Source organism: Ambystoma mexicanum, chromosome 12 (assembly GCF_040938575.1).
Source record: "Ambystoma mexicanum isolate Mex_15411 chromosome 12, UKY_AmexF1_1, whole genome shotgun sequence".
Lineage (NCBI taxonomy): Eukaryota > Metazoa > Chordata > Amphibia > Caudata > Ambystomatidae > Ambystoma > Ambystoma mexicanum.
This window is the reverse complement of record NC_090936.1, coordinates 1,097,292,909-1,097,316,484: the sequence shown is the minus strand read 5'-3', so window position 1 is coordinate 1,097,316,484 and position 23,576 is coordinate 1,097,292,909. Positions and strand designations below refer to the sequence as shown.

At 48.0% G+C, this 23,576-nt stretch overlaps 1 protein-coding gene across 1 annotated transcript in view; it reads left to right on the top strand.

The window, feature by feature from the left end:
* The window catches only part of ANKRD16 (ankyrin repeat domain 16), a 472,159-nt gene that overhangs the window by 261,333 nt on the left and 187,250 nt on the right, over positions 1–23,576 (top strand). The window contains exon 5 of the mRNA XM_069629652.1: positions 21,452–21,560. Within this exon, the coding sequence (XP_069485753.1) occupies positions 21,452–21,560 (109 nt within the window). The remainder of the gene's footprint in view (positions 1–21,451; positions 21,561–23,576) is intronic.

The window sequence follows — 23,576 nt, the reverse complement described above, 5'->3', positions numbered from 1 at the left end:
ACTCCAGAGATTTCGACTGCATTCTACAGCTCTCGCGACCGGCAGGTCAATCCTCTTCACTGCGGACTCCGTGCCTGAAAAGAGAAGAACAGAGAGGTTAGCTGACCGGCGGTTTTCTACTCACCTTTTCCAGCGGCTGTCTGGAGGTTCCCACGACTCCCTTTTCCACTCGTAGACCGACAAGTCACTCCCACTCGTCTTCTCTGCAAGCGCTTCCGGATTTTCCAACCCAGAGTAACTTCTGGTAACCTGCAAAGAGAAAAAACAAAGGAAAGACAGGTTAGAACCTGAAGACAAATTGTCGGCAAAAATCTCCATAGACAAAACGAACCTGAACATTTCACATGCTCTAACCCAGTGAAGCAACTGGGAATCCAAGAACATATAGCACTTACCTGATTTGATTTTAGAGATCCAATTGTGCACATCTGCCATTCCGGCAGCACGAAGGGTCCAGTGAGGTAACTGGCTCTGGGAACTCTTCAGTAGCTTCAGAACTCCACTAACCAAAATAAACGGTGGTGTGTACATCGCAGTATCAGCGCAGCAACCAGCAAAACCATCACCAAGTCAGCGCGACAGCCAACTGGTCCCGCACCGTAGCGCCTCTGCAGAGGCAGGACGGAGAGCCCACCATTCCAAACTAAGAGGTGAGCCCCCTAGACACAGTATTTCAGTACACAGGGAGTCAGGGAGGAGGGTTTTCCGGGGTTAAGGTAACATCACTTACTAACCCGTCATTCTCCATACAGGTAGAACTCCCATATTCTGGGTGAGGAGAGAGCAGGGCAGAGGTCGGTGGACTCCATCGCTCCTGTGGAGATTCGGGTGAGCATGACAGAACACGAAGCCTACCCTAAAACACCTCCGCCTGAGCGATGGAGACCTCGGAGGTTGATCAGCTGTCACAGTTATTGGGGGAGCTGCGGGCTGAGGTGCAAGCAGCTCGTTCTGAGACAAACGCCTTGAGGCGTGAACTGGTAGTGAACAGGGACAAAACAGACGAGATTGCTCGCCAATTACTACAAACTCAAGCGGGATTAGCTCCATTACCAGGGGGAGCCACGGCTATGCCAACTTCACCACCCCAACCCATAGCAGCACCAGTACAAGTAGTCCTTCCAGGCAATATACCACTGGCGCCCCCGGAGAGGTTCTTAGGAGAGCCCGCAGCACACAAGGACAGGCCTTAGATGATGAGTTGTTATCTCTTCGGCAAGGAAACCAGGATCTTTTGGCTTATGTAGCAACTTTTAATCGTCTGGTAGCCGAAACAAACTGGCCCAAAGAAAAACGAACAACTCTATTTTACCGAGGTCTACGAGGAGAGCTCAAAGACGTCCTGGCACAAGTAGTTAACCCACCTGATGGGTGCACCGAATACATTGACCTAGCAATCCAGCTTGATCACTGTTTACAAACCCGGAGGGCCGACCACACACACTCTGAGAGCAGGGCGTTTTACATGCGGCCCAAGGGGACGCCGGGTCGTCGGCCCATGGAAGCACATCCTGAACCCATGCAATTGGGTGGAGTTCAAGGTCCACTCACCAAGGCAGAACGTGACAGAAGGTGGCACAAGCAGTTATGCTTGTACTGTGGACAATCCGGCCATTTTCTCCGTAATTGCCCAGCTAAACCCCCTTGAAAGACTGTTGTAGCTATGGACGGAGCAAAGGAAGCAACCGAGGTGAAAAACTCCAACGCCCGACAAACGCAGAGGTTGGTTTGTCAAGCGCAACTAAGAATCCCTTGACATCCCACTTTACCATCCCAGTGACCATCGTGGACCAACACCAACCCTCCAGGTTACATGCACTTGAAGCATTCGTGGATAGTGGAGCCATCGGAAATTATTTGGACTTGGAGACGGCAGACCGAACCGTTTTACTAGTCTGTGCAAAGGAATTCGTAGACAATGTAACCGCTGTCGACGGAACTCAGCTACTATCAGGCCCGGTTACCCGTTGTACTGCAAAGGTTGTTATGCTCTGTCTTGACGGACATAATGAAGAGATCTCATTTGATCTGATTTCAGCTCCACAATTCCAGATAATCCTTGGCATACCTTGGCTCGAGAAACACAACCCGCTCATAGACTGGCGAAGTAGGTCGTTAACCTTTCCCAGGGGCTGCAGACACTGTTATGAGACAGGTCAGGCACCGGAACATCCGATATCTGCATCTCAGAAGACACTCCCAGTATTGGGGATACTAGGGGTTTTACCCACAGAATACCAGGATTTTCAAGAAGTATTCGCCAAAGAACAAGCCAATACACTACCCCTGCGTTGTTCTTACGACTGCCAGGTAGACCTGTTACCTGGGGCAAAGGTCCCGTGCAGCCTCATATATGCCCTGACGGAAGGAGAAAATGGCCATCTAAAAACCTACTTGGACCAATACCTCGCAAATGGTTTCATACGCCCTTCCAAATCCCGCGCGACTTCTCCCCTCTTCTTCGTCCCAAAGAAGGAGGGGGACCTAAGAACGTGCATAGATTATCGCGCATTAAACCAGTTTACGGTAAAGAACCGGTACCCGTTACCTCTAATACCTGTGTTGCTCGACCAAGTACGTCAAGCGCAAGTGTTTATGAAACTGGATCTTTGAGGGGCCTATCACCTGGTGCGCGTAAAAGAGGGTGATGAAGGGAAGACCGCGTTCCGCACCAGGAACGGCCTCTACGAGTATCAGGTAATGCCGTTCGGGCTATGTAATGCGCCGGCGGCATTCCAACATTTCATGAATGATGTTCTGCGAGAACTGCTAGACCATTATTACCATAATAACTGACCATCGAAAAATCTCCAATACTTGCGTTCGGCTACAGCACAATCGTCCCGACAACTTTGCTGGGCCCTGTTCCTATCAGAATATGATTTTGTGATCACTTACCGGCCTGGAGTAAAAAATGGGAAGGCAAACGCTTTATCACGCATCGGCAAAGGGGAACAAGCTTACAGCATTCCTGATCCGGTGGAAATCATTCCTGGTGACAAGATCCTCGGTCTGTGTGGAGATGATTCTTCATGGGAGGCATTCAAGCAGAAGATAAAGGACAGCCTGTCCGTAAAAGAATTACGAACATAGGGGGGAAAAAAGGGAGTCAACTTTTCTGTGCCGTAGTGTACATAGATGACATCCTCATTTACTCGGCTACCGTACAAGAACGCGTATCACATGTGCAAGCAGTTCTCCACAAGTTACGCGAAAACCACCTATATATGCCAAGCTTGAAAAATGCTCCTTCCATGTCACTGAAGTTGAGTTTCTAGGATTCGTGTTGTCACCACAAGGGATCCGGATGGACAACAGGAAAGTAGAGGCAATCCTCACTTGGCCATCACCCTTGTCTCTAAAGGGAGTGCAGAGCTTCCTTGGTTTTGTGAACTTTTACTACGCTTTGTACCAGGATTTATGCACACGGTGCTGTTACGCTCACCTGGTTCCACAGGGACGCCACCCAGCAGTTGGGACTCAGGTTTCCTTTTCTGCGGTTGCCAGGTTGACCAGCGGGAGGGTTCTGCCTGGAATACAGGTGGGCGATGTTCAAGACTGGACAACTGGGATAAACAGCCCCCCACCACCCGGTATACCCGCGGCCTCTCTGGACCTCTCCTCACCTTGTTTTTAATGCAGGTGTGCTCTCCGTCCTGCATTCTTGGCAGGGGCGAGTTGTGCTTGGTGGGCGATTGTGATCAAGTTACTTCACTGATGCCGGCCTGCTTTGAGTCGTTCAGGTAGGTCTTATTGCTGTGGTATATTGTTGTCCTTGCATGCCTTTTTTGGTCTAACTAATGTCTTTTTCACTTCCTTAAGTGCGCGGAAGTCCAATATGTGGCATAGACTGAATTGGGTCTCGCCGGTAAGTAATGGCGTATTTAGAGCACCTTGATGCAGTGAATTGGCGCTATGCGCAGCGCTATGATGCCTTTTGCTAACCTGTTGTCTTTTCTTCCCCACAGGTCGCGGTGCTCACCCGGTGCATGATATTCCTGAGGCGATGCTGGTCGAGGAGCGGCTTGTGAGGTAAGCTTTTCAGCACCGTTCGTTAAATTGTAAAATGTCTAATGCCTTGTTTCTTCCTTTTTTTGCAGATCCGATGGTCCGGGAGGAGCGCTGGTTTCCGGGAGGCTGATCGCAAGAGCTGTAGACAGCTAACGATGGAATTACAGGTAAGCTACTGCTGCTAACGATGTCCCTTTCCTTCTCAACAGATGCTGTTCTTCTGAGGTTTCCGGGTGCAGCTGAACATGGTGAGCATCACGTTGCAGAATTGCAAAGTAACGCGAAGCGTATTATCCCAGTCGGGTGTGGTTTAAATAGTTTCAAAAAAGTAGCCCTGGTTAAATAGTTCCTATGGTACCACACCCAAAAATACTATACTGCATAGCTTGGTTCCAAGGAGCCAAGCTATGTGGATGCCTCCATGTTGACTGGCACTGAAATAAAGTAGTTCCCAACACAAGTCCTTTATCAAGTATGAGCCTGGCACCAAAGGCGCCAGGACTGGCCCAAAGAAGGCCTAGGCCAAGGATGCCTGGATTTAGTGGAGACCCGAGTCAAGACCCTTCCTGGCCCATGGGCTTGCCAGGGGGTCTTCTGGATGTGGGTCGTGACAGGTGCCTCCTATTACTACCCTTCTACGCAAGCACCGAAAATTCGAATGGACTCTCGCAGCAGAAGAGGCCTTTCGTGCTCTAAAGAGCAGATTTACATCAGCCCCTGTATTACAACATCCACAACCAGACCTCCCTTATATCGTTCAGACTGATGCTTCAAGTGAAGCATGGGAGCGGTCTTATCCCAACAGAATCCCGACACTGGTCAGCTACACCCCGTGGCTTTCTGGTCGAAGAAGTTTTCCCCAGCAGAACTGAATTATGCAGTTATGGATAAGGAACTGCTCGCAATAAAAGAGGCCCTCAAGGAATGGAGGCATTATCTACTCAGAGCCAAGCATACCATTACCATAGTATATGACCATCGAAATCTCCAATACTTGCGTTCGGCTAAAGCACAATCGTCCCGACAACTTTGCTGGGCTCTGTTCCCATCAGAATATGATTTTGTGATCACTTACCGGCCTGGAGTAAAAAATGGGAAGGCAAACGCTTTATCACGCATCGGCAAAGGGGAACAAGCTTACAGCATTCCTGATCCGGCGGACATCATTCCTGGTGACAAGATCCTCGGTCTGTGTGGAGATGATTCTTCGTGGGAGGCATTCAAGCAGAAGATAAAAGGACAGCCTGTCCATAAAAGAATTACGAACATGGGGAAAAAAGGGAGTCAACTTTTCAATCAAGGACGACCTACGATATTACCGAGACCGTCTTTACCTCCTAACGCGTACCTTGCAGGAAGAAATACTTGCTAACTGCTACAATTTGCCAATTGAAGGACACCCAGGAGTGGCAAAGACTGCTGAAAAGATTGAAAGATCCTACTGGTGGTCAACTTGGCGACAAGACACCCACAAATTTGTCAACTCATGTGGAACATGTGCTCAAAACAAGGCCTCGAGACAAAAACCCGCCGGCTTATTGCAACCACTGGCGATACCACCCACACCCTCTCACACCGTCTCAATGGACTTTGTCACAGACCTACCTCCCAGTTCCGGATTTAACACCATCCTTGTGGTGGTAGATTTATTTACCAAGATGGCCCATTTCATCGCCTTAAAAGGCATTCCATCTGCTCAGGCCTTGGCTCGGGTTTTTCTCAATAACATTGTGAAGTTACATGGATTTCCAGCCATATCAGTCTCCGACACGGGAAGCCAATTTGTGTCACGAATCTGGAAGCATTGTTGTTCTTTAGCTGGAATAGAAATCCGGTTGTCCACCAGTCACCATCCACAAACAGACGGGCAAACAGAGTGCACAAATCAAACTCTGGAGCAATACCTTTGTTGTCTATTACATCAGACAGAATGTTCTTGGGAGGAGATCCTGTGGATGGCCGAATATGCATACAATAATTCAATACACATCTCCACACGCATGATACCATTTTACAACCCAAGAACTTCAACATATGACCCGCCAAAGGCCATCGAAATGCTTGCCATGACAACCTTGCACGAAAGAATCTCACAAGCAACCAAAGATGCAATAGAACATCTTGAGACAGCTAAAGCTACACAAGAGGTATGCTGACCGTGACCGACAAAAGGCCCCAAACTACCAAGCAGGAGATTTGGTATGGCTTGCATCAAAATATATAGCATTAAAAGGGGCCAGGAAATTCCAACCCAAGTTCTTGGGCCCGTTCACAATTGAAAGCGTAATTACTCCTGTTGTCATGAGGTTGACTCTACCTCTACAAATGCTCATACACCCGGTTTTTCATGTTTCCTTGTTGAAACCCGTACATCCTGGGACTAGAACACTAGCTCCACCAGCCCCCATAGTAATCGAAGGGGAAGAACCAGAGTACGCGGTCAAGCATATACTAGACTCCAAAATAGTACGAAACATCTGGTATTATTTGGTGGATTGGAAGGGATATGGGCCTCAAGATCATGGGAGCCAATCGAGAACATTCATGCCCCTCGGTTACTATTCAAATTCTATCGGAACAATCCCACCAAGCCCGGTCCAGGAAGCACACCATTGGGAGGGGCCTTGAGGGGGAGGACTGTCATGGGTACTAGCTTAGTTAGCACTACCAAGTCACCTTCATATTCAATTCATGATGGCAAGAGGGGAAAACAGGCAGGAGCACTGTGGGTGAGAGCATGGCGAGCAAGGATAGGGTTAATATCCATTTCACCCATTGGTACTTCTTGCACCCATAGAATAACATGAGACTTCCTGTTTCCATTAGTATGGATCGTTTAGTGCCAACCCGGAACTAAGTTGAATGCTCTAGTCTTCGGGCGTGGCTCTCTATAAAAGCCATGCCCAATGAACAAGCCATGCTTCGTGTGCATTCTGTAGCTTCGAGCACACGCTTACCTGGCTCCTGACTCCAGAGACTTCTACTGCATTCTACAGCTCTCGCGACCGGCAGGTCAATCCTTTTCACTGCGGACTTCGTGCCTGAAAAGAGAAGAACAGAGACGTTAGGTGACCAGCGGTTTTCTACTCAACTTTTCCAGCGGCCGTCTGGAAGGTTCCTGCGACTCCCTTTTCCATTCGCGGACAAAGAGTCACTCCTGCTCGTCTTCTCTGCAAGCGCTTCCGGATTTTCCAACCCTGCGTAACTTCTGGCAACCTGCAAAGAGAAAAAAACAAAGGAGACACGTTAGAACTTGAAGACACATTGTCGGCAAAAATCTCCATAGACAATACGAACCTGAACATTTCACATGCTCTAACCCAGTGAAGCAACCAGCAAAACCAGCACCAAGTCAGCGCGACAGCCAACTGGTCCCGCACCGTAGCGCCCCTGCAGAGGCAGGATGGAGAGCCCACCATTCCAAACTAATAGGTGAGCCTCCTAGACACAGTATTTCAGCACACAGGGAGTCTTTTCCGGGGTTAAGGTAACATCACTCACTAATCCGTCATTCTCCATACAGGTAGAACTCCCATATTCTGGGTGAGGAGAGAGCAGGGCAGAGGTCGGCGGACTACATCGCTCTTGCAGAGATTCAGGTGAGTGTGACAGGCTATTGCTCCAGCCTCCTTTTTTAATTTATTTGTACTAAAGACCATTTCCTTTGCACTTTGATGAGCACCCTTGTTAGGCAGGGAACTTTGCTCATAGCAGTAGGATTTGATAGGCATTTTCTTTTTATTTTGAAAAAAACATCTGGGGGGGTGCTCAAGAGCCCGAGCGAAGATGGCCGCGGGTCGCTAAAGCTTCGGGCGACACTGCCATCGCTCCATGTAATTCGACCACTCCTATCCCCTGAAGTGGCAGATTGTGCACAGAGGAACTTTCAGAGCCGCCAACTCAGAAGGATTGATGCATTCCGGGACGATCGCAGAACGGCCCTCCAGCCTCCATGGACTGACCGACATGACCCACAGGGCGAATCTCCGTCCTATGCCCACGAATCAGCCGAAATGAGCAGCGCTCCAAGACCAGTGCGACAACGACCACGCTGAACCTGTGTGGGGCTCGTACCCAGCTGGGGAGCGGGGGACCTGCTTCTGGACCGCTGCCTTTACGTGCCTTTACGGAGTGCCTGACTCTGTGGGAGCCGGACTGATGAATGCTCCGGCTCTTGGACTTCCACTCCAGCTTGCCTTCCTGTGACCCGACCTCCAATCAGCCCTGATCCGGAGGCACTGCGGATGCGGCGGCCCGCAGCGGGGTGCGACATCCCTGTGAGCGACCTCAACCACGGTGCCTGCATCCTACACTGACCACGAGGCAGCGGACTTGCAGACCCGAAGGTGAGGAGCGGTCCAGGGGGCGGGCGGTGCCCGGTTGGGGAGTGGGGCTGGCGCTGGCTGGGATGTGGGATGGCCCCCGACTCCCAATGGGCCTCTTCTACTGCACCTGGGCTCCCAACCGAGCCTGCACCGACCTGCAACCATACTTAGCCGCTTTCGCTGCACCAGCCTCCTAGGACGGGGGAGGTGCTCCTACAGAGCGACCAAAGCCTGTTGCTCAGACACCCCCCTTGGCCCTGGACCAACTGACAATGCTAGACCTCGAAGAAAAAGGAAAACAGAAACATTACCCACGTCTCATTGACGCCCCTGCCTGCCAGCCCTCTCTGCATTTAGTGAGACGGGAGTGTGCCCCGGGAGACCCTGAGGGACCGGGTGCCCGGTGATAACGCCACGCCGGCGGGAAGAGCCCCGCCAACACCCTGCCCCCTCCAGGGAACCAACTTCATACGGTCCACCGCCGTGGAAGGACACTGGCAACCATATTAAAGCCCTTCATAGCAGCCCTCCAGACTTGCTCCACTGGACCCGCTCTCTGCTCCCACGGGTCATCGGCTCTGAAACCAGCGTCACAGCCCCCCAGAACTCATGGGTGTCTGAAGGGGAGATGCGCTCCTGGCCCAGACAGAGGGCTGGTCGTGGACCGGATGCGCCTCCCATGATGGCGCTTTGCGAGGCGCAGCTCGCCTCCATCATAAACATCGCTCCCCATGGGGTGGCAGGGGTGGCTCCTGCCCCGGACAGCCCATTAGGCCGCTAAGCTGTCTCTACCAACGCACCCCAATTTCAACCTATGGCCAGGACCCACAACACTTGACGAGCCTTCATACCATCCTGAGGGACCCTCCCGACTTAACACGAGGCGCCGGCATTGGAGTCAATCCTGGCGGACCCCCAGTTTCTGGGCATGCCCAACACCATAAAGCCCTGCAGACCAGGCGGTAGACCATCTCTGGACAAGGAGCACCTACTCTCCCGTGCAATACAGAGCTCGAGACCCTCTTGCCACGAACATAGCACCTGGCGAGACATATGGGCCGATCCCCTTGCCGAGATTAGGCTACCAGGTCCACCCAGCGCGCCAACACGCAGTCGGGACCTCCAACCCAGAAACAGAATAGCAACTAAACGCACCACAACAACAAAGGCACCGGATTGGGAGCCATCCACTTATGAAGCGAGGGCAAATAACTTGTCGCCAACAGATATAGTACAAGCGAAATTGCAGGTGGCATCAACAGACGTAACCGATTTACCACACCGCCCCTCCAAGTGGGCCCGCAACACATAAGCTCTCAAGGGCCCCTGCCTGTGTCCCCGTACATAGGGAAAGACCCAAGCTCTAAACACGGTCTGAGCAGGGGAAACAAGGGAGTCCTCTCACCCATCCCCCTCTAGCCCTGTGAAATCACTAGAACTGAACTCACAAACATCCGACTATGAGTGTCGTATAGAGGGATATGTTTAAAGAGCATACCAACGTGCAGCCAGCAACGTTAATCGTCCCAGACACTACTGAACCCACTCCGAGGCGATCCACAAGACGCAAGCCGACAAAGGATATACCTGTGCGGCTCCAAACTATCCTGGCAGAAATGAAGCTCATTGGCCAACGCACACAAGAGACCAATACTACTGTCCAGGATATAAAGCGAGACCTTCAGGATGTCTGCCCAGGCAGAGAGAACAACGGATAATCGCAAACGCATAAGCTTGCTCGAGGACAATCAGGACTCAACAACATCTAAATTAGACAGAGTTATTAGAGAGGTCCAACGGCTGGGCGCCAAGATGGAGGACCAGGAAAACAGGTCAGGATGAAAAAATCTTAGGATGGTCGGACTTCCTGAGAACGCAGAAGGCCCCGACCTAGAATCATTTATGTACAACTTTTTACAAGATGTACTCCACATAGAAAACCCCACTGATCTCACAATAGAAAGGATTAATCGAGCCCCGGTCCCAAAGCCAGCAACGGGAGAGCGCCTGAGGCCGATCACGCTCAGACTCTTAAACTTCCAACACAAGATGCAGATTCGGAAGGCTTACAGAGCGGTAGGGCAGATGAACATTGAGGGGTACTTATCAGGCTGTTTAACGACTACTTAGTAGAGGTCTCTCGCCACAGGAAAGGCTTCAACCCCCTCTTTGAGGCATTGAGAGGTCAAGAACTGCGACACTACTTGAAATTCCCGGCAGTATGGTGTGTTAAAATTGATTGCCAATGGCACTCTTTCGATGACCCGGATGACGCTTGGCGTTTCCTGCAACGTCAAAACATGGTCACAAAGGACTATCCACGGGAAGCCGACCAAAGGCCATCGACATCGCAGACGACAACCTCATCGGAATTCCGACTGCCGCGGAACAGAAACAGAAGACAGAGATTCGGAAAAGGCCTAAGGGGGCCATATCGGGGACGGAAGGAACCCACGACTTGAAAACCTGCGCATGCCGCATCCAAATAATCACAGGCGTCTAAAATGACCCATGGCGACTCCTAGTCCGGGAATAATCCTACACATCCGCGACGACACCCAGAGGACAACGGACGCTTCTCAGATTATCTCAGAACTCACGCCACCAATATCCACTTCCGGTGGGGTATATGCAAACTGTCAGATGTACGCTGGTTACAGGCCCGCACGGCCTTTGTGACCCACTGGCTGTCGAACCCCCACAAACATTGCTCAATCGACTGCCACGACTTCTACATCGCCATCGCTCAAGACCGGGGCATGCCTCCTGTAATCCAAATTATGGCGCTACGATCATCGCCATACGGGCCATGCACCCCAGCCAACTTACATGTTTCCAGTCCCTATTTTGAGGGAATGACACTATGCATGGACATGAACACGACCGGCTAGATCTGCGCTCAGAGGCACCATGCATGGGCTTTATTGCCATGTATTGGGTTTGGTTCTTCCACGCCCAATGTTATGGGGGAGATGTTGCTCCCTATATTTCTGTTTTTTGTTCATGAGTTAGTATTCATTTTGGGGTTGGATACCAGATGTAGGAACCGGGGATCACACACCACTGCTACACCACAACACACTTCACAGACCCGACCTAAGCGGCACACAAATTTATGCTGATGGCTAAACTCACACTGATAACTTTGACCGTGCAGGGTTTGGGGCATTCAATAAAGCGCAGGCGAGTCCTAATCATCTGAGGTACCTCTACGGAGACATTGTGTTTCTCCAATAAACCCATCTTAACTACTTGGAATCAAAGAAGCTATTGAGAGGGTGGGTTGAGGCTGCCGCTCACGCCCAATGTTGGGGCAAACAGGTAGTGTCTATCCTGGTTCATAGGCGAGTACCCTTCATAATCCAAAACACAGTGTCCGACAAAAAGGGGAGATACATCCTGGCAAGCAACACCCTATTACATTAATCAACATGTATGCCCCAACATCCGACACCCCAGCCTTCTTTACTCACGTCTTCGCAAGATGTGCACCCTTCATGGAACAACTTACACTGGTCGGTGGGGACCTGAATATTGCGTTGGACCCGGACATGGACAGGCAGAGTATGCGCTCCCAGGGCTTGGGTAGACCCAAGAAGTTAATCACACTCACCTCCCTTCTCACAGACCTGGGGCTAAAAGACGTTTGGAGAAATAAACATGCAACCAACAGAAACTATACATTCTACTTGCACAGTCACCAGAGCTACTTGAGAATAGATTACTGGCTGGCCCTGAATACAACACTGCACTTGCTCGACGAATGCTCCATACTCCCCACCACCGTCTCCGACCACGCATCCGTCAGGTTGGCACTAACCCTCCCAGACACACCCCGACGCTCCCCAAACTGGCACCTGAATTTGAGAGACTTGGCTTACCCAGACTTTGTAGAACACGTCAAGGGGGACATGGCTTTATTCTGGGAGACAGACATCAACCCTACATACAATGCCCTTTCCTGCTGGGACGCGTTCAAGGCCTATATGCGTGGCCAATGTATCTCTAGATTGCACATAAGCTCAAACAGTGGCACGACAAGGAAGATCAACTAACACTTGCTCTCTGGACCCTAGAGAAATAACATAAAAAATCACCAGAGCACCAAACCCTTACTCAGATACGCAAGGTGAGAGCAGATATTAAAGATATCATGACCACTAGAGTCCAGAAATCCTTCTCAAACTGGTCCCAAAGGTATTATCTGGAAAGTGATCGCCCTCTACATCTCATGGCGCTTGCTGAAAAAACGTGATGCGACCATGGCAATTGCATCAATTTGAGACAGGGAAGGGAACTTAGTCGTTGGGGACGTGGGCATTAATGCCAGATTCGCAGAATTCTATGCAAACCTATACGCAAAACCGGAGACACACCCCCCACAGGCGATGCATGGGTTCCTCATTTCGATCAAACTGCCCAAAATCAGCCAGGCCCAAAACAACGCATTAGACGCGCCTATTACGCAGGCCAAAATTGTAAGGGCGATACACGCCCTCAATTCGGGCATAGCAGCGTACCCCGACAGGATCCCGATCGATCTTTACAAACTCATGGCCAATGAGGTCACCCAAAAACTTCATGAAGTGGTCACACAGTCGCTCGATACTGGCCGGCAGTCCAGCACCATGTTGACCGCCAACATAGTAGTTTTCCATAAAAAGGGGAAGCCGGAAGACGAATATGGGTCATATCGACCTATCTCGCTGATCAATTCCGACGCCAAGGTCCTGGCAAAACGCCTGGCACAAAAAATTGAATCAGTATTGCCTCATTTGGTACACGACGATCAAACAGGCTTCATAGGCAAGAGGCACTCTGAAGACAATGTCCGCCGCTTATTGCATGTTGTCGCCCAGGAAACAGACCGCATCGACTCTATCCTCACTATAAATGCAGAAAAGGCCTTCGACAAGGTCCATTGGAACTTCATGTTCCTCATGCTCGCTCACTACGGCCTCCCTCTGTCCCTGATTGGACTGGTTCGCCTCGTACACAGACCTGGCAGGGGCGGTCACCACCAATGGTCTTACCTTTGCCCCTTTCGCCTTGTTTTCAGGCACACGCCAGGGGTGCCAGCTATCTCTCCTATTATATCCCCGTATCCATTGAGCCAGTGGCAGTGATACTGTGATTAGACCCCCAGGGGTTTTGGGGGTGCGGAGTGGAACACCAGGTCTCATTATATGCTGATGACCTTCTCATCTACATAGGCGATACCCCCAGCTATCTCCCCCGAGTTCGATACCTCTTACAGACCTATGAGCCGATGGCGGGATACCGGGTTAACTGCACCAAATCGGAGATACTCCTGCTGAGGTCGGACATTCCCTGAGATCCGGGAGGGGTAACCCTATTTCGACTGCAAACTGCATCTATTAAATATTTGGGGGTCAATATCAGTGCGCACATTGAAGACCTGCAGGACCTTAACTTCCCACGTACAATTGAGCGGATTCGCTCGGACCTCACCAGATGGGATGCCCTGCCCCTATCCCTGATCGGTAGAATAAACGCCATCAAAATGAATGCAACGCCCAAACTCATCTATTTGGCAATGATGCTACCATGTGCTCCCACACCAGGGATGTACAAGACACTTGAAGCCACATTCTCGAAATATATCTGGCAGGGCAAGAAAGCACGTATACGCACAAAGACCCTCACAGCATCCAAACCGGACGGCGGCCTGGCACTACCGTCTTGGAGGGGCTACTATCAAGCCGCACAGATCTGTTGGGGCCATACGATGGCTGAACCCGGACGAGACCTTGGACTAGAGAGGAATGTAGCTCACGCTGATGTCTCCACTAACACTCTTGGCGTCCTCGCGATCCCCCCGACGAAGATTTTGCGACACACCCAATTATAGGCCTGACTATAACCCAGTGGCGCAAGCTCTGCTCCCAACAGGGGGTCGAAACAAAATTGGCACCTTCCTGGTTAGTCAGTCAAAACCCTTCTCTCACTCGACCATGATACTAAATTCTACCCGCAAAAAGACAGCCGATGAGCTCAGGTTACAATACTTGAACTATGCAACAGCCCTAGGTTACAGACGCTCTCGGAGGGCTGCAGAGTACTAGACCTACACGCAGGACAGTGGTTACAATACGGCACAATCTGCTCTGAAATAAAATGCTACACCACAGAGTCTTCTAGCCAATCCCTAGAATCATGCGAACAGGAAATCTAGCAGCAGATAGGAACCCACCCACGTCTTCATATGTTCTATTCCATGGTCTTTCCAAATAATGTGGAGAGGAACTCTGTTACCGCAGCGGCTTGGACACAAGACATCGGTACACCCATAGAGACGGGGACATATACCACTACTTTGCAGCTATCCCAGGGATATCAGCAAATATAAAAAATAGGGAAATCAGTACAAAAAAATCCAACACCTGTACTATACCCCATCCAAAATGTACAAAATGGGTCTGACACCCTCCCCACTATGCTGGCACAGATGCGCAGTGATAGGCACTATGGATCACATCTTGTGGTTATGCCCAGGGATTAAACAATACTGGCAAACGGTACACAAACTACTAATCACCCAATTTCCAGAGGCGGGCATAGCCCTAGCTCAAGAGGACATGCTATTCAGGGCCAACTGTAAGGACTGGCACTCGGATCCTCTAACATGCAAATTTATGAACACAGTAGTGTTCGCCGTGAACTGGAAAGCACCTGAGCCTTCCACGAAATCACAACTGTCCTTCATGCTAGCCAAAATGTGCTCCCAAGAGAGAAGCACAATTAAAAGAATGAACACAAACTCTGGGCCTGGTTCATCCCTCCCCATAGATCCCCCTCACACACAGACAGCTGACATCTCTCATATACGATCCCGCATCAGTGACACACAGCCCCGGATTCACTTACTTACACATCGCAGACCAATGGAACCCCACCTTGCACCTGAGACCCTGCAAAGCTCACAGGTAGCTAGCGCGACCATACACTGATTTCGACACGATGATCTCCCGATAACTGGAAAGCCGGCCCCGGTATTAGTAGTAGTAGTAGCAATAGTAGTAGTAGTTAACAGTTGGGAGGGGGGAGAGTTGTAACAGGGGTTCACGGGCACTGGTATTGATGGGACAATGACTCTGCACAGTAAGAGTGGGCTTGTGCCCGACACATCTGGCAACGGAAGATGAGTTTGGAGATCCCCACCTGATTCACTTCTGTGAGAGGGGGTGGGGTTAATCTTTGGGGAGAACTAAATATGGCATGTAGACCTCTGTCTCTTACTCCTGTACTGATAAATCATTTGTATGCTGTTTGACATGGTATGTGAAGAAAATATATCAATAAACAGAAATTTCAGCAAGAAAAAACATCTTTAACATGGCACCCCTTAGTCAGAGTCCTCCTTCTGGTTCACCACAGAACCTACGCATCCCAGACTGCTATCCTTCAGAGTACCCCAGGGAACCACTTTCTCATCCCGTCTATGCAACATCTACATGACACCCCTACTAGACCTCATCAATAGATATGGCATCGCCTGCAACAAATAATATGTGGATGACACACAAATAATCTACAAACTTGAAAACAATCCATGCAAAAGCACTCTAGAAATTAAAATATGCCTTGCAAAACATGGATGACGGCAGTCTAAAACTCAAACCTCCAAAATCTAAACTGTAAGGGGGATCCTCATTATAGTGTCTGGCCACAAACTCTTACAGCAACCCACTTAAACATCTCCACCAGTAAGTGTACCACAGATTGTTCAGGAAACAGGCCAAGACATGGCTGTTGAACAAAAAAACATCAAAGATATGAAAGAACAGTAACAACCCAAAGCTCTGCATTTGATTTTACAGAACCCAACACAACACAAAACAAATAAACAACATATCCATCATATCACACAAATATCTCACATATATTTCATATTGTTAGAACCAAATCCATTTTCTACGGTTAGTAAGGAGAATGTATAGCCAGATACATGCTGCCTCTTTTTGATAGGTGTTATGTGGAATTGATATTGGTATTGATATTGATATTTTATTTCTATCGTGCTCGTAGGCAAGTGTTTCAGAACGTGAGAATAAAAATACCTCAACAAAAATCCCATCTGACACACAAATCTCTTAGAATCCTGACTCTCTCTCTGGACTACAATACATCTCTCTGGACTACAATACATAGGATAGAGCCTGCCGATTTGAAGTCACAGATAAGCAACATCAAACCGCATCTGAATCTCTCAAGGAAATGTGCATCTAAGAACAAGTAAGTGACAAACAAATCCAAACCTTAGACCCTATACCATCAAATCTCACCCCTCAACTAAACAATACCCTTTTAAGATTCTTATACTTCACCTTCTTAAGACAACTCACCAGGTGTAATGCATTTGACAGACTCCTACTGTACCCATCTTGTATCAACAACCTCTCTCTTTATCAATTTGCCGCAGACCTTGAGCTGCCCTTACAGGCAACCAATGCCCGTCCATACCCATGACAAAGTATGCATAGTTTTTATATTGGCACAAAGGTAATCCGGTACTTATGACCTGCACCCAACAACACTACCGATTTCATGGATCTGCCTTTCCCAACATCCAACTAGCTCCCACACCCACCTTCCTTAGAGCCATGCACAGCAAGGATAACAATATTGCCAGAAGGGAGATATATAAGAACACACACTTTACATAACCTTTATGTGTGGAATCTACTGTAACTTTAATTTAAATATTATGAATTGCAGGGCAGTGGATTTCAATCTTGCAAATAAGTATGATAGATAAACCGAAATATTGTGAGGCCAGAGGAGCAAGAGGTTTATGGTAGTCACAAATCAGGGGAAATAAAAAGGATAAACACAAAGGGATTTCATCACCTCTTCATTTTGGATTGATTTAACTACTAGCTTGTAAAAATCACTTCGGTGATTGAAACTTGTAATAAAAATAAAATAAAATGAAAAAGTTTATTAATGGCAACTATAATGTTGGGGCAGAATAAATAAAATCCTTTCAACCACTTCACAGCTTTCCAGGGAACAGGGTCTCCTAAGGGGGTGGCCCATGGTGGCGGGAGTCACTCTCCTGGTCGTTTTGTTGTTTTCTATTAGTGATGGGTGCAGAGTAGCTTAGAGTTGGACGTCGAACAGATTGTTTCTTTTGGACTTCACAACAGACAACGAGCATCTTAGTTTGGTTAGGTAGGGAATCCCCTAGAAAAGGGATAGCAAGCATGTTTCCTTTATTATTTGAATAAAGAATCTTGAAATGACAAAAACTGGTCTTTCTCTTCCTTCTGGCCTACCACAGGAGACTCATGGTAGGGGCTCATCACTAAGGTGCCCAGCCCACAAAGTTCATCTTTGGTGAATTCCCACAATTGTTTCATTTTGCCACCCTACGCTTGTTCTTCCCTCATCCAAGTTATAAGAATAAAAAGGCTACTAGGAAAATTGCATAATTCAGGTTTTATTATTCAATTAGTGATTCCCTCTCTTTTTTCATGCAGAATGCTGAAGGGCATCTCCCTTACTGCCCCCAACGTTTACTTTGTCAGGGTTTTGGTCCACTCCCTTTGTTCGAAGGGGGGGGGTCTCCTGTTCAACCACCCTCTTCATTATGCCCCCGTTTTTGATGGGGGTCCCCTTTCACCTCTGGTTGCCTCTCCTCCGTCCCTCCCCATTCACTGACTTCTCCACTCCCTGTGCGTCTCCTTTGTGTTGAGTGTCTCTGCTCGCCCTTTCCTCCCTGTCACGTATGCTCCGCCCCCTATTGCACTTTTCCCAACCCCTCCCAATCCCTCACATACCCAACCTACCACTAATCCTGCACCATGCTTTGTGGTCAAGTAAAGACCTTGCAGGACAAAACTGTTGAGCTAGAGTTTCAGGGGGATATACATAATTAGCTCTTTCAGTTGATAGATTAATAATCAGCGGCGAAAGTTATGTAAGGTGGTGATTATTCACACTGACTTTCTTCCTTAAATAAGGGTGCAGCGTTTCCCTTATAAGCATAATTGTGCCTGGTCAAAGGTCACTTTGAGTGGATCACTTATGGATCATATGTTCCTGTAATACTATTACCCAATCTATTGTCTCGGAAGGATAGCTCAGGGGCAACGTGCTTGCCTTGGAAGCAAGACGACACAGAGCACCACGGGTTCGATCCCCGGGTCCGCGCTTAGGAACCTCTGGGTATTAAGCGTGTTATAAATAACCTATCACATCATATCATATCATTGTTTAAAATGTTCAGTGGTTTCGACTACCCTTTTTACTAGGGCTAGAGTGCATTTGTGCTCTTTCTGAGTCCAACTGTCATGGCTCAGCTGAGGCCTTTGGCTAAATGAAGGCAGCACCCTCTTTTGTTGTCGTAGCTGCGTGTTTTGTTGAGATTGCTTTGTAACTCCATTGTTATCGGCTAGCTTACCTATGGCTTTGTGATAAATAACAAAGGCACACCAGTTTTCATCACCTTCAGTTTGTATCTAATTGTTTCTCCCGGTCAAGGGATATATAATTCACAGCACGACCACCTGACCAATGAGACACTGTATCGCTCCTAGGTAAAACACCTATCGGTTGCCAAAAACCAATCATACAATTTTCCAATTTCAATAATGCTATTTTATATGATCTCCAATTTAAGGGTTTTGAATTTAAACTTCATTCAATTCCAAATTCCAATTTTCCATGTTCATTTTGACGACAATTCCATATTCTTTTAAACAACAATTCCATGTTCACAGCCACTTACCTATGGCTATTAACCAGAGGTAAGTGTTTGCCTCTAATATGGGACCAGCCTGAGCTTCAGAAGATCAAATCCTGGCGACCTTGGCTCAGCCCTACATCCTTTCGGGTTTTGTTAAACTGAGTAACATTAACTGGGTAATAGTAATATTCCTAATGTTTGCTTTTATAAATGAGAGGAATGTTGCATGAAGTGCTATAGAAAAACCTGATATTTTAATTATGACTTTGCTTTTCCTAGGATTTTGGGTCATCGGACAGACTGGGGCCTTTTGGCTACTGACTGGATTATGTTCAAAGCATCTGGGCTATGTATATGCATCCTCACTTAGACAACTGCTGGTGCAGGACCTTGGATGGATGGGAAAGCTCTCAGACACCCTGTGTAAAAGAGTCCCCTCCTTTTGAAGGCCAAGCACCAGGTGGTCACACATACATATTGCCACTCACCATTGTTTCATTGCGGAATCTGAGAAATGAATCATATGTTCTGCATCATCAGCCCGGAGCTCTCCACCACAGAGAGGCATAGCTTTCCAGTGGTTTAAGAGGGTTGCCGCCCATCTTGTATGTGTCTGGGAATCTTTGATTCCCATGTATGCAATTTGTCAGAGTTTGTTACCCAGGTTGCACTCTAATGGGCCATAGAGTGGAGCTATCACTTGAAGACTTTTCCCAAGGCTCTTCCATCAAAATCTCCCATATACCAGCCACTTTTATCTACGAACGCTGAAATCAGCTAGTATTCACACTAGCCAATCACATGTAAAGATACCTTGGATTCCCTCCACAATTATTATCTACTCATGCTGTAAGCTGCTCAAGGGCTGTCTTTGCAACCAGAAATAACCAACTCCACCGTACCTTAAGTGAGCACAGTGTCTATGCACAGACTCCTCATGTCCATGCCACACTCTCAAACTTGGATGGTGTTTCTGCTATATCAAATTATCAGGAAATGGGTGTTAACCACTTTCTAGTCAAGCAAATGAGGAGCCACCCTAACCCCAGACAAAGACCTGGAGGCAGTTATCTCATCTCACTAGTAATTATCAGTAGGGGTGAGTGCAATTTTCACCTGCAAAGCGAAAAGTGCAGAATCTGCACTGGAATCTGCTTCTGCCCATTCTGCGAAATCAGCTTTACGTTTCTGTCGCCACTACAATTTCACCCTGTTTTGTGTGGTTTCACGCAGAGTGTGGTGTTTCATTCCCATGTTAATTTCGTGTAGCGCTACGGGACACTTTTCACAGGTCTTTTTTTTAATCTGTGTTAGTTTCTTGCACCCACAAAAGAAACTCGCACAGTGTCATGAGAAACTTTGTACGGTTTTTCAGTCCGTGCTACGCTTGCGACATGAGAAACTTTGTCTAGGTCTTTTTTTGATCCGTACTAGTTTCATGCAGCTGCACGAGAAGCTTTGAGCCGGTCTTTTTAGATCTGTGGCAGTTTCATGCAACAGCACAAGAAACTTTGCACGGTTTTCCACGATCCGTGCTAGATTCACGCAGCGACACGAGAACATTTGCACAGACTTATTTTAGATCCGTACTAATTTTGCATTGCGGCACGAGAAACTTTGTATGTTTTTTTTAACCATGCTAGGTTGGCGGAGTACGAGAAATTTTGCAAGGCTTTTTGTTTGATTCATGGTAGATATGAGAAACTTTGTGCCATTCATTTAGATCCGTGCTAGGTTCGCGCAGCGGTATGAGGGACTTTGCACAGCTTTTTGTTTGATTCGTACTAGGTTCACGCAGCGGCTTGAGAAACTTTGTGCTGCTCTTTTCGATCTGTGCTAGGTTCGCGCAGCAGCACAAGAAACTTTGCACAGCTTTTTGCTCAATTCATACTAAGTTCACGGAGTGGCATGAGAAACTTTGTGCTGCTCTTTTCGGTCTGTGCTAGGTTCGCACAGCGGCACTAGAAAGTCTTGCGGCTTGTTTTGGTTCGCGAGATGGTATGAGAAACTTAACGCTGCTCGTTTCGATATGCTGGGGTGGTAGAACGGTGGTTTCTGGTGAAACAGATCAAAATCTTACACATTTCACTTCTGTGGCTGGTGGAATGGAATTTCACAATTTCACCCAGCCCTAATTATTGATACCAAACTAAATCATTCATTCATGATTACTAAGCCCACAACATGAGCGAGAAAAGAAAACGTTTTCAAAGTGTCAAATTCTTTGCAACAGTATGTGCTTTCCTTCCTGCCAAATGTGATACATTTCATTATAAATGAATTATTTGGTTTCTATGTGATAATTTTGAGAATCTTCGGAGTATTTCTAATTGCAAACCTAATAGGTGTCACCTTCATTCATTCACCCCATCCTTTCCCACTCTGTGTTTTTGTTTAATGGTAGGTGCATGTATGAACCTGACAGCAAAGACAGCTGTGGAGTCACTCCCTTTATGGATGCCATTCAAAATGGACACATCAGCATAGGGAAGCTCCTTCTAGAAAGACATAAGGTAATTTTTGTCTAACTTACATTCTAGGTTTGCTCATTACAACTGAGATGTGTATAATGTATTTCAAGCATGCTGATTAGGTGAGGTATAGATGGAAACCTGCATCTATACAGCATCACCAATAACAGACCGTATTGTTTTATACAGTCTGAGTATAGAGCTGAAAAACAGGATTCCAACTGTGATACAGGGAAGAATCACTTGTACGGGAATGCACCACAGCTATAAAGGGTTATCTAGCACATGCATTCCCATCAGGAAAGAAAGGCTGCAAAAGCACAGTTAAAGGAATGGCGTCTATCCGTTGCATCATGGCCAGTTCTTGCATCACCCGGAAGCAACAAAAACCGAGAACTCCAGATAAAGCGGCAAGCAGCAAAGGTGTGCAAGCACCGGGGGTGGTGAGGAGAATAGCTTGCTCGCCTAGCCTGGAAACAATCCTTTTCCCACCTATCAAAAAACCATTTAAGAGAACCAATACTGAGTTAGATGCAAGCTAAGAGTGTACCAAAGTGCTGTATTCAGAGGTGTTGCACAAAGGTTGAAAAGTCTGTTGCACACTGCTGTCCATGACAGAGAAATTGAAGTAACTGAGAGCCCTAAAGGTTTAAGAGCTCAGCATAGGTATAGACAGGATAGGGCCTGAGGGACAAGGCCCACCCAAAATCTGTAAATGCCAACTCAGTAGTGCTCTGTGGGCATTTAAGATTATGTGACTAAGATATGTTGCATTGAGAGGCAAGCTGCCGATGTCACCAAAGGGATCATGGAGAAGACGTGGGCATCCTCAGACAATATTGCAGGAAGAACTTAGCTTGTTGCTTCATTCTTTTTATGGCGGCAGCCCACAGACAAACTGAGATGTCGGTATGGGCTATAGTGACACATTTTCACAGGAGTTTTAATTACAGAGAGAGGATTCTAGCATCTCCTATCATATGATATTTGTTAAGAAAATGAATTGGTCATCCTGGGTGGTGTGAAAAACCTGAGGATTTTTCCCTTCCCTCTCCCGAGGGATCCTCTAAACAGGTGGCCAGAGGAGGGCCATCGCTTTTGGATCGTGACCCTGGGGGCAGACTAGCGAGGGAGGATCAACTGGGTAGAGGGTCCTCTGGGATTGGGGAGGGATTGCCCAGAGGTGAGACATGGTATCCCCCCTTTTCAAACACCCCTTACCCAACATTCCCTCAGCCTATATGGCTCACTGTTCCCCAGACACCCTCCTTCCCCATTTCTTTTGACGAAAGGACTGAGACGAGGATGAGGAGCTTTAAACCAGTGTACTCTTTCTTGCCAAAACATCACAGTGCCATTAAAACGACAAAACCACATTCAGAGGCACTCTACTATTTTCATGAATGTCCCACTAACAAGGTCCGGCGAAGTCAGGCACTGCTGAAGATTGCGTCCACCTGAAGCCTGGTAATACTCCACAGGTGTATAAAAAGAGTAGCTGCAAGAAACAGTCTGTCAGGAAATCAGGTAATGATTAATCCTCCATGAAAAGCACTCGTCCAGCAGCTCGTGCTTCCTCTCGTTTGCGTACCCCTTTGTCCGCATCTAAATTCATTACTGCCTTTACACCAAGGAAGATACACAGGCGCACTGTTCCCATACGCTTCCTTTCATTCAGACAACGCTGGAGGTTGTCATGGAAACAATGGTTGCCGGAATACCAACGCGCAAGGTTACATGTTCTCAGCGTCCTGCCGTATGAATGTGCTGCTTTCCACATAAACACCGCCCATGACAACAGATGCTGCTTCTGAATGTTTGTTCTTGAGCTCTATTAATTACGACCCTGTTTTTTAGTGCCTTGACTCTTTTTCTTGACTAAGGATTTCCCCTGCTTGACCCTTGGCGATTGTTCAACTTGTACTTTTGGAATACTCGACCGCGGAACGCTGAAAACCACCCTTCTCTTGCCTCACGTCCTGTTGTTTGTCTGCCCGGAACGTTGCGGACTCTTGGGCCACTACAAATATTTCCGCTCTTGCTTCACGTCTTAAATCC